This window comes from Arvicola amphibius, chromosome 1 (assembly GCF_903992535.2).
Source record: "Arvicola amphibius chromosome 1, mArvAmp1.2, whole genome shotgun sequence".
NCBI lineage: Eukaryota > Metazoa > Chordata > Mammalia > Rodentia > Cricetidae > Arvicola > Arvicola amphibius.
The window spans coordinates 3503419-3519532 of NC_052047.1; the positions used below are offsets into that span (position 1 = coordinate 3503419).

Sequence of the window (16114 nt, forward strand, 5' to 3'; positions counted from 1 at the left end):
ACAATGCAAAGAAGTGTTGCATGTTTATGGTAGAGACCTGTGAGTGCAGAACACTTCACAGAGACAAGAGTGTCCATCATTTGCTCTCTGTTCTAAGTCTATTCCCATTGCTTTGTGTTTCCCTTAACACTAGGTGACAATCCCAGAATCCAAGCATCCAATCTGCCCAGGGAGTGCATCAGACATTTCTTCCCTAAACGGAAGTGTTTTGTCTTTGACCGGCCAACAAATGACAAGGAACTGTTACACAAAATTGAGACTATCTCAGAAGACCAACTGGATCCTAAGTTCCAGGAACAAACGAGGGCTTTTGTTTCTTACATCTTCACCGAGGCAAAGATCAAGACACTCAGAGAGGGAATTAAGGTCACTGGGAGTCGTGAGTGATTTTTATTGTGTTTGTGTTTGTAAGTGTGCATGTATAGTTGTGGGAGATTAGAAATGTAGTCTTAAAATCTTGGATCCCATTCACTTATAACTTCATACTTATTCCCTAAAACTCCTGGTTCGTGAAGGACTGTGGACTCTGGTGACGACCTACGTGGATGCCATCAACAGTGGAGCTGTGCCTTGTCTGGATGATGCAGTGACAACTCTGGCCCAGCGTGAGAACTCAGCAGCTGTGCAGAAGGCAGCTGAGCACTACAGTGAGCAGATGGGCCAGCGACTGAGGCTCCCCACAGACACGCTCCAGGAGCTGCTGGGTGTGCACACAGCCTGCGAGAAGGAAGCCATTGCTGTCTTCATGGAGCACTCCTTCAAGGACGAAAACCAGCAATTCCAGAAGAAGCTGCTGGTAATGTTGGCGTCATTAACTGTCATGACTCTGTGCCTTCAAGATGGTCACACTGCTGTGCCTTCTTTGACCCTGGGTGCTTGCCTCATTCAGAGATGGGCACTCTGTGTGTTCATCGTGAACACAGTTGTGAAAGACTCATGTCCCCTTCCCAAACATCAGGTGCTTTTTATCCAGAAATCCCTAATGACTGGGATAATGAGAATATAGTGTCCTAAATCCTTCACACAGTTAATGTTGGTGGATTGCAATCCTGCCCAGAATACTTACAACTCATGCCTGAACTTGCTTTATTCTTCTGTTCCTATGAAACCGTTTTGTCTCACAAGAGTCCCACTGCAGGCCACTGTTATTCTATTGCTCCTTGTCATATCATTGTGTCATTGGAGATAGAATTACAGGATGTGACCCCAATAGGAATGAGAGATTCTAGAATGAAGAACTATTTTTCCAGAAGGTTTTGAGGGCTAAGAACTTCAAGAACATTTACTGTGATCTTGAACAAATTTTTTTAGAATCCTAATTTAGATTTTAGCATTTCACATTCACTTGCTGTCTTATTACACTAGAATACTTTTTTCTTTTAATTTATTAGATTCTTCAAAAAATCAAATTCTCACTCCCCCCTCCCATTCCCTTCACACACCCTTCTACCCCACCCCAATCCCACCCAGGCCCCCTGCCCTGTGGACGGTTCAAGGCCCCCCTTACTACACCCAGGCTGAGCAGGGTATCCATCCAAAGAGAATAGTATCCCAAAAAGCCAGCACATGCAACAGAGACAAATCCAATGTCACTGGAGTGGCCCCTCAGTCTACCCCAGCCATATAACTGTCAACCATATTCAGAGGGACTAGTTTGGTCCTATGCTTGTTCTTTCCCAGTCTGGCTGGAGTTGGTGAGCTCCCATTAGCTCAGGTAAGCTGTCTCAGTGGGTGAACCCATCACGGTCTTGACCTTTTTGCTCATATTCTCATTCTTTCCACTCTTCAACTGGACCTTGGGAGCTCAGTCCAGTGCGCCAATGTGGGTCTCTGTCTTTGTTTCCATCAGTTGCTGGATGAAGGTTCTATGGTGATATTTAAGATAATCATCAGTCTGACTACAGGGCTAGGCCAGTTTGGGCACCCTCTCCTTCATTGCCCAGGGTCTTAGCTGGGGTCATCCCCACAGATTCCCAGGAATTCTTCCAGAACTACGTTCCTTGCCAACCGCACAATGGCTCCCTCAATCAAGACATCTCTTTCCTTGCTCTCATACCTGTCCCTCTCCAATCTCGTCCATCCCATCTCCTCAGGTTCTCCCCAAATCTCCCCTTCTACCATCCTCTTCCCCCTTTCCTCTTCCTTCTACCTCCTGCCCCCATGGTCCCAATTTTGTCAGGTGATCCTGTCTTTTTTCAATTTCCAGGTGGGTCTATATATGTTTTTCTTTGGGTTCACCTTATTACTTAGATTCTCTATGATCCTGAACTATAGGCTCATTGTCCTTTGTTTATAGCTAGTATCCACTGATGAGTGACTATATACCATATTTATTTTTTTAGGTCTGGGTTACCTCACTCAAGATAGTGTTTTCTAATTCCATCTATTTGCATGCAAAATTCAAGATGCCATTGTTTCCCCCCACCCAACTGAGTAGTACTCTAATGTGTAAATGTGCCATACTTTATCCATTCTTCAGTTGAGGGGCATCTAGGTTGTTTCCAGGTTCTGGTTATTACAAATATTGCTGCTGTGAACATAGTTGAACAAATGCTCTTATAGTGTGATTGAGCATCTTTTGTGTATATTCCCAAGAGTGGTATTGCTGGATCCTGAGGTAGGTTGATTTTCAGTTTTCTGGACTTGCATCTGTGGTCTCTTAGTGTCTGTAGCACATCTATTCAGGACCTTCTGGCTTTTATAAACCATAAAAGCCATTGAGAAGTCAGGTATAATTCTGATAGGTCTACCCTTATATGTTACTTGACCTTTTTCCTTTGCAGCTCTTAATATTCTTTCTTTATTCTATATGTTTTGTGTTTTGGTTATTATATGGTGAAGGGATTTTTTTTTGATCCAGTCTTCTGGTGTTCTGTAAGCTTCTTGTACCATCATAGGGATAATCTTTCTTTAGGTTGGAAAAGTTTTCTTCTATAATTTTGTTGAATTTCTGTGCCTTTGAGCTGGAGTTCTTCTCCTTCATCTACACCTATTATTCTTAGGTTTAGTCTTTTCATGATGTCCAGATTTCCAGAATGTTTTGTGTTAGGAATTTGTTGGATTTAATGTTTTCTTTGACCAATGAGTCTATTTACTCTATAGCATCTTAAGCACCTGAGATTCTTTCTTCTATCTCTTATATTCTGTGGGTTATACTTGTCTCTGTAGTTCCTGTGTATTTACCCAGATATTCCATATCCAGAATTCCCTTGGTTTTTGTTTTCTTTATTACCTCTCTTTCTGTCTTTAAGTCTTAAACTGTTTCCTTTAGCTGTTTGATTATTTTTTCTTGGTTTTCTTGGGTTTCTTTGTGGGATTTATTAATTTCTTCCAATTTTTGTTTGTCTTCTCTTCCATTTATTAAGGGAATATTTCACTTCCTCTTTAAAGGTCTCCATCATTTTCATCAAGTTACATTTAAAGTCATTTTCTTCTACTTCTGGGTTATGATGATCAAGTCTTCCTGTTGTGTGACCACTGGGTTCTGGTGTTACCATTTTGCTTTTTAGGTTGTTGGAGGAATTCTTGCATTGGTTCTTACCCATCTCTTTTTTCAAATGAGACTGGCAGTTTGTTTGCATTTTGGTCCAATCCTTGCTGTCTGAGTATTTGGGAGTTTTTCTTGGTCTGCTCTGTACTGTCAATTTCTCTCTCAAAAAGCCTCTGAGGTCTCTATACACCTAATGGTTTAGGAGGTCTTTCTGTATTTGTGTTGCTTTCATTGGTTAAATAAAGAAACTGCCTTGGCCTTTTGATAGGGCAGTACTTAGATAGGTGGGAAGACAGAACTGAATGCTGGAAGGAGGAAGTCAGACAGGGATAGCTACCATGAAGTCACCATGTCAGAGATGCTGAATCTTTCCTGGTAAGCCATGACCTTGTGGTTGATACACAGATTAATAGAAATGGGTTAGATCAGGATATGAGTGTTGGCCAAGAAGAGGCTAGATATAATGGGCCAGGCAGTAATTAAATTAATACAATTTTTTTTGGTTATTTCGGGGGTTAAGCTAGCCGGGCGGTGGGACGCAGCCCACTCCTCCATAACACACCTGCTTTCTTGGTCTTCTCTTATGGTTTTCTCTCTTGGTGCTCTCTCTTAATCCTCTCAGTGTTGTAGCACGCTTTTGGTCCCATCAGTATTATAGCAAGTTCTCAACTCTTAGGCTGGGTGTGGTTAGTAGCTTGGGGGATCCAGTGAATGGGTTTGGGTTTTGGGGGAGCCTAGCCACAGGAAACTCCCTGCTAGCTGTCTAGAAATGATGGAGGACTCTCATTGGTTAATAAAGAAACTGCCTTGGCTTTTTGATAGGGCAGGATTTAGGTGGGTGGGGTAGACAGAACAGGATGCTGGGAGTGAGGCAGATGCCTCAGGAAATCGCCATGCCTCTCCTCTCTGGGTCAGATGTGATGAAGCTCTGGCCCAAGATGGACATACTCTAGAATCTTCCTGGTAAGCCACCACCTCGTGGTGCTACATAGATTATTAAATATGGGTTAAAGAAAGATATGTGAGAATTACTAATAAGAGGCTAAAACTAATGGGCCAGGCAGTGTTTAAATGAATACAGTTTGTGTGTTGTTATTTCGGGACATAAGCTAGCCAGGTGGCCAGGAGCAGGGCAGCGGGAACACAGCCGCTGCTCATCTCTACATAGAAAAGCCGAGGGAGTTGGGGAAGGGCCCTGGGTTTTGTCCCACTGGGGAGGTCATAGTGAGTGGGGCGTCTAGTCATGTGGCTATTCACTCACCTCTTACGTTCTCTCAGTATTGGAGCAAGCTGTGTTTTAGACTTCCACTGAGATAGCAGGAGAATAGGCGGGTTTGGGGGTAAGGTGTAGCTAGTAGTTTGGATGGTACCTGGATGGGTTGTGGGGGAGCATAGCCGCAGGATACTCCCTGCTGGTTGGCTAGAAAAACCAAGGGAGTTGGGGAAGGTTTCCCAGGGTTTTGTACTGCTGGGGAGGTCCTAGAGAGTGGGGTGTCCTGCCATGTGGCTGTTCACTCACCTCTTAGGTCCCCTCATATCCACTAGAATACTTTCTCATGAAAAATAGGTTGACTCTTCTACAAAGTTTCTTGGAAATTTATCTCTTCTATTCCTTCAATGTGTCAGATTTCTGTCCATTTCCCTTGTAGGAATTAATAGATGAGAAGAAAAGGATGTTCATGTTGAAGAATGAAGAAGCATCAGATCAATACTGCCAGGAAGACCTGAATCGGCTTTCAAAGGCTTTCATGAGGAATATATCAACATTTTCTGTTCCTGGAGGACACAGGCTCTACATGGAAATGAGGGAGAAGATTGAGCATGACTATTGGCAGGTGCCCCGGAAAGGAGTGAAGGTGAGGAGCAGGGAGCATGGGGAAGGGATGAAGGTGAGAAGCAGGGAGCATGGGAAAGGGGTGAGGAGTAGGGAGCATGGAAAGGGGTGAGGAGTAGGGAGCATGGGGAAGGGATGAAGGTGAGAAGCAGGGAGCATGGGAAAGGGGTGAGGAGTAGGGAGCATGGGAAAGGGGTGAGGAGTAGGGAGCATGGAAAGGGGTGAGGAGTAGGGAGCATGAGGAAGGGATGAAGGTGAGAAGCAGGGAGCATGGGAAAGGGGTAAGGAGTAGGGAGCATGGAAAGGGGTGAGGAGTAGGGAGCATGGAAAGGGGTGAGGAGTAGGGAGCATGGAAAGGGCTGAGGAGTAGGGAGCATGGAAAGGGGTGAGGAGTAGGGAGCATGGAAAGGGCTGAGGAGTAGGGAGCATGGGGAAGGGGTGAGGAGTAGGGAACATGGGGAAGGGGTGAGGAGTAGGGAACATGGGGAAGGGGTGAGGAGTAGGGAGCATGGGGAAGGGGTGAGGAGTAGGGAGCATGGGGAAGGGGTGAGGAGTAGGGAGCATGGGGAAGGGGTGAGGAGTAGGGAGCATGGGGAAGGGGTGAGGAGTAGGGAGCATGGGGAAAACCTGAGGAGTAGGGAGCAAGTTTAATATTTATTTTATTATCATTACTCCTTTAATTTTAGACTGTCTATACCCTTTTTCCTCTCTCTTTAGCCTATGTACATTTATCCAACACTGTGACCCATTTAGAGGTCTTTTCCATCTGAATTTGTCTTTATTATGTGCATATCTATAATTATTTTTGACCAGGAGTGCTTTTTCTTGTTTGTTTGTTTTTTAAATGCTAAGTGGGCATGACTAGGACCAACTCTGTGACTATCCTGTTGTCTCCACCCAGCCCAACATGGCAGAGGCATGTTCACTGCCTCTGAGAGACATGCACACTGTCCCAGTTTCAGGGATGCAGGAGGTCTATGTCACCATTAAGCAATTTGTAACATGCTGTTCACAGACCCCATTTCAGTGCTCCATCTCCTGAAAGAACCAGAGCTGTTTTGTGCAACTAGCATGAACCAGGAAGCTCTCCCCTAAAGAAGCTGCACAGCCTTTGCTGCCAGTGCTGAGTAAGGAAAACCTCTCAAAGTAGCCTTGGCTCCCTTGCTCACCACCAGCAAACAGAACCCATCTGAAAAAAAATGCAGTCACCAAGAAACTGTGCTAAACTCTGTTGTTTTGTGTCAAGCTCTCTTAGGTTTTATGTGGATGTAGTCAATCCATGTCGGTGTGCCATTAAGCTGCTTGTTTCCCAGCTGCCAAGACCCAAAATAATGACATAAAAACTATATAGTTAAAATGCTGCTTGGCCTATTAGCTCAGGCCTTTTATTAACTAACTCTTGCATCTTAAATTAACCCATTTTTAGTATTTTTATATTTTACCATGAGGCTTGTGTTTTACCAGTATGGTTCAACCAGGCAGGCATCTTTGTCCTTCAACAGCTACACAACATCTCCACCCAGTTTCTCTTCCATCTCTTCTTGAAATTACCACCTTACTCTATTCTACCCTGCCGTAGGTCAAAGCAGCTTTATTTATTAACCAACAAAAGCAACACATATACCAAAGGACTTCCTACACCAGTCAGGTGAGGTGACTTGACCATGAATACCTCCAGGAAGAGCAGAAGAAAGTGAAGTCCACACAATGATGTAGCATTTTACATGGGGATACCATATTTGAAAGCACCATAGGTTGCAATGAGCACATCTGCACATGATGTGAACCAGCTGGATCTGGGAGCAGGAGGTAGTAGCTGGCTCTAGTGGGGATGAAAGGGGGAGCCATGAACCCAGAAGTATCTAGTTCTACTGAAGAGCAGGGGCAGTCTGCAGGCCTCACCATAGCATTTGACCATGAGACACAGTGGAGACTGTGTTAACTCACACAGGTTCTTTCCCAGGATCCATCAAGGTCTTTGCTCCTTCTCTGTCTTGCAGGCAAGTGAAGTCTTCCAGAAATTTCTGCAGTCACAGGCCACCATCGAGAGTTCCATCCTGCAGGCAGACAGAGCCCTTACTGCTGGCAAGAAGGCCATTGCAGGTACAGAAGTGTGTCTCTTGGCATACAGAAGGGGTCAGATTCCCAAAAGACTTCCTGTTAAAGCTACAGTAAACATATCTCCAGATTAGCAGCTCTCTACCCTTATCTGCTGGCTCACTCTCAGAGCAGTAGGAAGTCCAGTCTGTGCTTCAAACCGATGTGTAGCAGTATTTCATTTGTGTTTTAATAAATAAAGCTTGCCTGAAATTCAGAGAGTAAAACAGCTGCACTGGTCAGCTTTACAGACCAGGCAGTCTGTAAGGATTAAAGATACCTTTAATTCTAGCAGCTACCCTAGATTGTCATAGAAACAGGGTAGTAGTGGTGCATGCCTTTAATTCTAGCACTAGAGAGTGATATAAAATGGGAGGAGACAGGTCTCATACACAATCAGTCTCATTTTGAGCTTCCTGGAGGCAGGATCGCCATTTTGGACTGAGGTAGAGGTAATAGCCAGGGAGTGGCTGTTTTCCTTTTCTGACCCTCAGGTTGAACCCTAGTTTCTGTCTCTGGGTTTTTATTAATCCTGCTACACAGATGGGCAGGGTCTCCTCCATCATCCCCAGAAACACTCTGTCCATTGTGTCGGCCAATGTGGAGTCTGTGGTTTCCTTTCAGGTCTGAATTGCTCTCTGGGTTCTGGAATGTAGACATTTTACATGACCCATCACTTTCTTCCCTCCCTGAATCTTCCTGGGACAGAGGAGCGGGCCCAGAAGAAGGCAGCAGAGAAGGAACAGGAGCTGCTAAGACAGAAGCAGGAGGAGCAGCAGCAACTGATGGAGGCTCAAGAAAGAAGTCATGAGGAAAACCTTGAGCAATTGAAAACAAACCTGGTGCAGGAGAGAGAGCAACTCATGAAAGACCAGAAAATAATGCTGGAGAAGCAGCTGCAGGTGGGAGTCTTCATCCCCCTAATGGTCCTCATATCCTAGGCTACAGGACAAAGTTTGTAGTCAGGTCATGAGCAGTAGCACTTTAAAGGTATTGTTGCTAAGGTGATCCTCCCTCAGGTTGTCAGTTGCACCTTTAGTTTTTGTATAATGATTGTACTAGTTTGATTTACCAATTCAGGATATTTAAGAACAATCTCATTGGTACTTAGTAAACAAACTCCCCACCAGGCAGTTTACTAAGGCCAGGAATGGGTCTGGGTTATGAAGGCCCGGATTATCAGGCACCTGACACTACCACCCCAAGTTTGGGGATGATCTATGATGACACAAAACTGAAAGAAATGTCCAGAGTGAAAAGCATAAGGAATTGGCAGCTTCTGTAGGTTCTGTAGCTGTCTCCAGGCTCGACAGCTGCTTGAAACAGCACATAGCATTGGAGTGATTCTCTCATTGCCCAACTTCAAGCAAAATGGTAACAGATTTCTAAAACAACTGATTTGTTGGTACTGTCTGTATGGTGTGGTTGCCACACTGTCTCAGTGGATTGAGCTCCACATAGCCCGACCGGTTGCATTTCAGTGGGCATGAGTATAGGAATGTCTTCACACCTCTGCCAGCATTACAACCAAACAGACATGGTGGCTCAACCCCAATGAAGTGTCAACTATCCTTCTTTACAATGTGTAGGCCTAATTCAGAGGATCTTCTTCATGGTAAGCAAAATCATAGAGGTGTATACTAAGGACTACTTGGTAAAAGTTTGAAACTCAGACTTGTATAATGTTGGAATTTTACAATATTTATTCATCTCTCTCATGTTCACTGTTTTAGGACCAAAAGGCTTTGCTTGAGGAAGGATTTAAGAAACAATACGAGGAAATGAATGGAGAAATACAGCAATTGAAATATACTATCAGGAATATGAAAAGAAACAGTGGTTCCATTTTAGGATTTCCTAAAGCAATTTGTGCTCCCTTTCTATTGGTTGTGGCACTTGTAAAAAGCTTTATTTAATATTTAAATAGGATTCACTCTTATTTTGATTAAATGATGGACCGTGACTATATACTTTGTCTTTCTTTGAAGTTTCATGTTTTCGTTTTCATTCAGCTAAACAGAAGAGTGTTGATTAGATGGCATTTATGCCTCAGAACATACGTACACATGTTTGCACAGTGTTTGCTTCTAGGGGAAACCATTCATATGAAAGCAATGTGTTTAGTCATTGTACACTGTGACAGTTACTGTTGGTCAACTTGACTGGGTATAGAATCACCCAGGACACAAGCTCATCTGCATCCTGAAGGCAATGTTGGCCAAGTTAGCTTATGGGGAATCCGAAGTTCTTTTGCACCCTATATGGACTGTCTTAGCTAGATTAGCTTGTGGGGGATCACAAGCTCTTCTGCACCCTGTGAGGACCATCTTGGCTAGGTTAGCTTGTGGGGGTTCACAAGATCTTCTGTGTAGTGTGGAGCAGCGGTGGGCTGCATTCCTGCCGCCTGCCTCCCACACGGCTAGCTTTACACCCGAAATAACAACACACAAACTATATTCATTTAAACACTGCTTGGCCCATTAGTCTCAGCCTCTTACTCACATCTTGACTAACCCATATCTAATAATCTGTGTAACACCACGAGTGGTGTCTTACCGGTAAAGATTCAGCACATCTGACCTGGTAGCTGGCTTCATGGCATCTGTCTCCCTGAGGAGAGGCACAGCGGTCTACCCCAGAGAGGCGAGCCATGGCGATTCATTAACTTCCCTTCCCAGCATTCTGTTCTGTCTACTCCGCCCACCTAAGGGCTGGCCAATCAAATGGGCCAGGCAGTTTCTTCATTAACCAATGAAATTAACTCAAACAGAAGACTCTCCCACATCACTTCTGCATCCTGTAAGGACTATTTTGTCTAGGTTAGCTTGTGGGGAATCATCTCAGGTCCCCATGGTAGGAATCCCATCTAAAGTGTGGGCAGCACCATTCCTGTGAATTGGAGACCTAGGTAAAATGTGAAAGCAAGCTGGGCACTAACATCCACACCTTGTGTCTTCCTGAGTGTGGATGCCATGTGATTAGCGAGCCACCACTTCTTTCTGCATTCCTGCTGTATGATATATTACTACTTTGGCTTTTGGGGGCCCCATCACCCAGCTCCCAAATACATCACACATGGAGGCTTATTCTTAGTTATGAATGACTGCTCTTAGCTTGACTTGTTTTTAGTGAGCTTTTCTTATCCTGACTACCTTTTGCCTCTGGGCTTTTCCTTATTTCTGTATATCTTATTATTTTTTTCCATGTTAAGATTTTATTTCAAAAGCTTTCTAGCATGATCGTGGCAAGTTTTTTTCCTCATTTTTTTATTAAACATTTCCATCTCCTCCCCTCCTCCTCCCCCTTCCCTCCCCTCCCTTCCACCCATACCTCCACTCTGCCCCTCTCCAAGCCAAAGAGCCATCAGGGTTCCCTTCACTATGTTAAGTCCAAGGTCCTCCCAACTCCCCCTAAGTCCAGGAAGGTGAGCAACCAAACTGACAAGGCTCACAGTGAGCCCGTCCATGCTGTAGAGTTTAAGCCCATCACCGTTGTCCTTGGTTTCTCAGTCCTCCTCCACCGTCAGCCACATTCAGAGAGTCTGGTTTGGTCCCCTGTTCCATCAGTCCCATTCCAACTGGACTTGGTGGTCTCCCGTTAGATCTGTCCCACTGTCTCAATGGGTAAATGCACTCCTCACGGTCCTGACTTCCTTGCTCATGATCTCCCTCCTTTTGCTCCTCATCAGGACCTTGGGAGCTCAGTCCGGTGCTCCTATGTGGGGCTCTGTCATTTTCTCCATCCAATGCCAGGTGAAGGTTCTATGGTGATATGCAAGATATTCATGAGTATGGCAATAGGATCTGGACATTTCTGGCACCCTCTCCTCAGCTGCCCAAGGAACTAGCTGGGGGTGTCTTCCTGGACACCTGGGAACCCCTCTAAAGTCAAGTCTCTGCCAACCCTAGAATGGCTCCCTTAATTGAGATATATAATTCCTTGTTCCCATATCCACCCTTCCTATATCCCAACCATCCTCTTCCCCCAAGCTCTTCCCATCCTCCACTTCACACTTTTCTCTCCCCATCCCCCCATCCCCCATCCCACCCCACTCCCAAGTTCCCATTTTTTGTCTGGCAATCTTGTCTACTTCCAATATCCAGGAGGATAACTATACATTTTTCTTTGGATTCACCTTCTTATTTAGCTTCTCTAGGATTTTTTACGAATTATAGGCTTGATGTCCTTTATTTATGGCTAGAAACCAATTATGAGTGAGTACATCCCATGTTCATCTTTTTGGGCCTGGGTTACCTCACTCAGGATGGTGTTTTCTATTTCCATCCATTTGCATGCAAAATTCAAGATGTCATTGTTTTTTACCGCCAAGTAGTACTCTAATATGTATATATTCCACAGTTTCTTCATCCATTCTTCCACTGAAGGGCATCTAGGTTGTTTCCAGGTTCTGGCTATTACAAATAATGCTGCTATAAACATAGTTGAACAAATGCTTTTGTAATATGATTGGGCATCTCTTGGGTAAATTCCCAACAGTGGGATTGCTGGGTCCTGGGGTAGGTCGATCCCAAATTTCCTGAGAAACCTCCACATTGCCTTCCAAAGCAGTCACACAAGTTTGCATTCCCACCAGCAATGATGAGTGTACCCCTTACTCCACAACCTCTCCAGCAAAGGCTATCATTGGTGTTTTTGATTTTAGCCAATCTGACAGGTGTAAGATGGTATCTCAACGTTGTTTTGATTTGCATTTCCCTTATTGCAAGGAGGTTGAGCATGTCCTTAAGTGTCTTTTGGCCATTCGAACTTCTTCTGTTGAGAATTCTCTGTTCAGTTCAGTGCCCCATTTTTTAATTGGGTTAATTAGCATTTTAAAGTCTAGTCTCTTGAGTTCCTTATATATTTTGGAGATCAGACCTTTGTCTGTTGCAGGGTTGGTGAAGATCTTTTCCCAGTCAGTAGGCTGCCTTTTTGTCTTAGTGACAGTGTCCTTTGCTTTCCAGAAGCTGCTCAGCTTCAGGAGGTCCCATTTATTCAATGTTGCCCTTAATGTCTGTGCTGCTGGGGCTATACGTAGGAAGCGGTCTCCTGTGCCCAAATGTTGTAGAGTACTTCCCACTTTCTCCTCTAACAGGTTCAGTGTGTTCAGATTGATATTGAGGTCTTTAATCCATTTGGACTTGAGTTTTGTGCATGGTGATAGACACGGATCTACTTTCATTCTTCTACAGGTTGACATCCAGTTATGCCAGCACCATTTGTTGACGATGCTTTCTTTCTTCCATTGTGTGCTTTTAGCTCCTTTATCAAAAATCAGGTGTTCATAGGTTTGTGGGTTAAGATCTGGGTCTTCTATTCGATTCCATTGGTCGACTTCTCTATTTTTATGCCAATACCAAGCTGTTTTCAATACTGTAGCTCTGTAATAGAGTTTGAAGTCAGGGATGGTAATGCCTCCAGAAGTTCCTTTATTGTATAAGATTGTTTTGGCTATCCTGGGTTTCTTGTTCTTCCATATAAAGTTGATTATTGTCCTCTCAAGATCTGTGAAGAATTTTGATGGGATCTTTAAGGGGATTGCATTAAATCTATAGATTGCCTTTGGTAGTATTGCCATTTTTACTATGTTGATCCTCCCAATCCAAGAGCAAGGGAGATCCTTCCATTTTCTGGTATCCTCTTCAATTTCTTTCTTCAAAGACTTAAAGTTCTTGTCAAATAGGTCTTTCACTTCCTTGGTTAGAGTTACCCCAAGATATTTTATGCTATTTGTGGCTATCGTGAAAGGTGACGCTTCTCTGATTTCCCTCTCTGCTTCCTTATCCTTTGTATATAGGAGGGCGACTGATTTTTTGGAGTTGATCTTGTATCCTGCCACGATACTAAAGGAGTTTATCAGCTGTAGGAGTTCTTTGGTGGAGTTTTTCGGGTCGCTTATGTACACTATCATATCATCTGCAAATAACGAAAGTTTAACTTCTTCCTTTCCAATTCGAATCCCCTTGATCCCCTTGTGTTTTCTTATTGCTATTGCTAGAACTTCAAGCACTATATTGAAGAGATAAGGAGAGAGTGGACAGCCTTGTCATGTTCCTGAATTTAGTGGGATGGCCTTGAGTTTCTCTCCATTTAATTTGATGTTAGCTGTCGGCTTGCTGTAAATAGCCTTTATTATATTTAGGAATGACCCCCGTATCTCTAATCTCTCCAAGACCTTTATCATAAAGGGGTGCTGAATTTTGTCAAATGCTTTTTCTGCATCTAATGAGATGATCATATGGTTTTTATCCTTCAGTTTATTTATATGATGGATTACATTGATAGATTTTCGTATGTTGAACCAGCCCTGCATCTCTGGGATGAAGCCTACTTGATCATAGTGGGTAATTTTTCTAATGTGTTCTTGGATTCTGTTTGCCAGTATTTTATTGAGAATTTTTGCATCAATGTTCATGAGTGAGATTGGCCTGTAATTCTCTTTCTTGGTTGAGTCTTTGTGTGGGTTAGGTATCAGGGTAATTGTAGCTTCATAAAAGGAATTTGGCAATGACTGTTCTGTTTCTATATTATGAAATACCTTAAGGAATAAAGGTATTAGGTCTTCTTGGAAGTTCTGGTAGAATTCTGCATTGAAACCATCTGGTCCTGGGCTTTTTTTGGTAGGGAGGTTTCTGATAACAGTTTCTAATTCTTCGCGACTAACAGGACTATTTAGATTGTTCACCTGGTCCTGGTTTAACTTTGGTATATGGTACTTATCTAAAAAAGTGTCCATTTCTTTTACATTTTTCAATTTCGTGGCATACAGGCTTTTGTAGTAAGATCTAATGATTCTCTGAATTTCCTCTGTGTCTGTGGTTATGTCCCCCTTTTCATTTCTAATCTTATTAATTTGTATGTTCTCTCTCTGCCGTTTGATTAGTTTGGCTAGGGGTTTGTCAATCTTGTTGATTTTCTCCAAGAACCAGCTTTTTGTTTCAGTGATTCTTTGGATTGTTTTCTGTGTTTCTATTTTGTTGATTTCAGCCCTCAGTTTGATAATTTCCAGTCTTCTACTCCTCCTAGGTGAGTCTGCTTCTTTCTTTTCTAGCGCTTTCAGGTGTGCTGTTAAGTCTCCAATGTGTGCTTTCTCCGTTTTTTTTTTTTTAAAGTGGGCACTTAGTGCTATGAATTTTCCTCTTAGCACTGCTTTCATAGTGTCCCATAGGTTTGAGTATGTTGTGTCTTTATTTTCATTAAATTCAAGAAAGACTTTAATTTCTTTCTTTATTTCTTCCTTGACCCAGGCATGGTTCAGTAGTTGACTGTTCAGTTTCCATGAGTTTGTAGGCTTTCTGGGGGTAGCATTGTTGTTGAATTCTAATTTTAATCCATGGTGATCCGATAAGATGCAGGTGGTTACTAATATGTTTTTGTAACTGTGGAAGTTTGCTTTGTTACCGAGTATGTGGTCAATTTTTGAAAAGGTTCCATGAGCCGCAGAGAAGAAGGTATATTCTTTCCTGCTTGGGTGGAATGTTCTATAGATGTCTGTTAAGTCCATTTGGTTCATTACCTCTATTAAGTCTCTTAATTCTCTGTTAGGTTTCTGTCGGATTGATCTGTCCATTAGTGAGAGAGGAGTGTTGAAGTCTCCCACTATCAGTGTGTTTGGTTTGATTGCTGCCTTGAGTTCTAGTAATGTTTCTTTTACATAAGTGGGTGTTTTTGTATTAGGGGCATAGATATTCAGGATTGAGACTTCATTCTGATGGATTTTTCCTGTAATGAGTATAAAGTATCCCTTTACATCTCTTCTGATTGATTTTAGTTTGAAGTCAACTTTGTTAGAAATTAGTATGGCCACACCAGCTTGTTTCTTAGGTCCATTTGCTTGAGAAACCTTTTCCCAACCCTTTACTCTGAGTAGATGTCTGTCTTTGTGGTTGAGGTGTGTTTCTTGTAAACAGCAGAATGTTGGATCTGTTTTCTTATCCAATCTCTTAGCCTGTGCCTTTTTATAGGTGAATTGAGTCCATTGATATTAAGTGATATTAATGACCAGTGGTTGTTAACTCCGGTTGTCATTTTTTATTTGGTAGTAGAGATTGTGTGTTTCCTTTCTTTGAGATGTGTTGGTTAAGGGTTGCTAGATGTCTGAGTGATTTTGGGCAATGCTGGACTCCTTTGTTTGTGAATTTCCTTCTATTACTTTCTGTAAGGCTGGATTTGTGGCTACGTATTGTTTAAATTTGTTTTTATCTTGGAATATTTTGTTTTCTCCATTTATAGTGAATGAAAGCTTGGCTGGTATAGTAATCTGGGCTTGTATCCATGGTCTCTTAGTTTCTGCAAAACATCTATCCAGGACCTTCTGGCTTTCATGGTTTCCATAGAGAAGTCAGGTGTTAGTCTGATAGGTTTACCTTTATAAATTACTTGACCTTTTTCCTTTGCAGCTCTTAATATTCTTTCTTTATTCTCTATGTTTTGTGTTTTGATTATAATATGGCGAGGGGATGATTTTTTTTTTGATCCAGTCTATTTGGTCTTCTGTAAGCTTCTTGAACCTTAATAGGAATATCTTTCTTTAGGTTTGGGAAGTTTTCTTCTATAATTTTATTAAATATATTTTCTGGACCATTGAGCTGTAATTCTTCTCCTTCTTCTACACCTATTATTCTTAGGTTTGGTCTTTTTATTGTGTCCCAGATTTCCTGAATGTTTTGTGATGAGAATTTGTTGGATTTGCT

The 16114-nt window shown here is 42.7% G+C and overlaps 1 protein-coding gene across 1 annotated transcript in view; it reads left to right on the forward strand.

Annotated features, from left to right (window-relative positions):
* The window catches only part of LOC119814476 (guanylate-binding protein 6-like), a 30298-nt gene extending 20909 nt beyond the window's left edge, over nt 1-9389 (forward strand). Inside the window, 7 exon segments of the mRNA XM_038330256.1 lie at nt 134-379; nt 516-796; nt 5140-5346; nt 7325-7427; nt 8130-8323; nt 9155-9245; nt 9248-9389. Of these exon segments, the coding sequence (XP_038186184.1) occupies nt 134-379; nt 516-796; nt 5140-5346; nt 7325-7427; nt 8130-8323; nt 9155-9245; nt 9248-9282 (1157 nt within the window). The 3' untranslated portion in view covers nt 9283-9389.
* Nucleotides 9390-16114: the final 6725 nt, after the last annotated feature.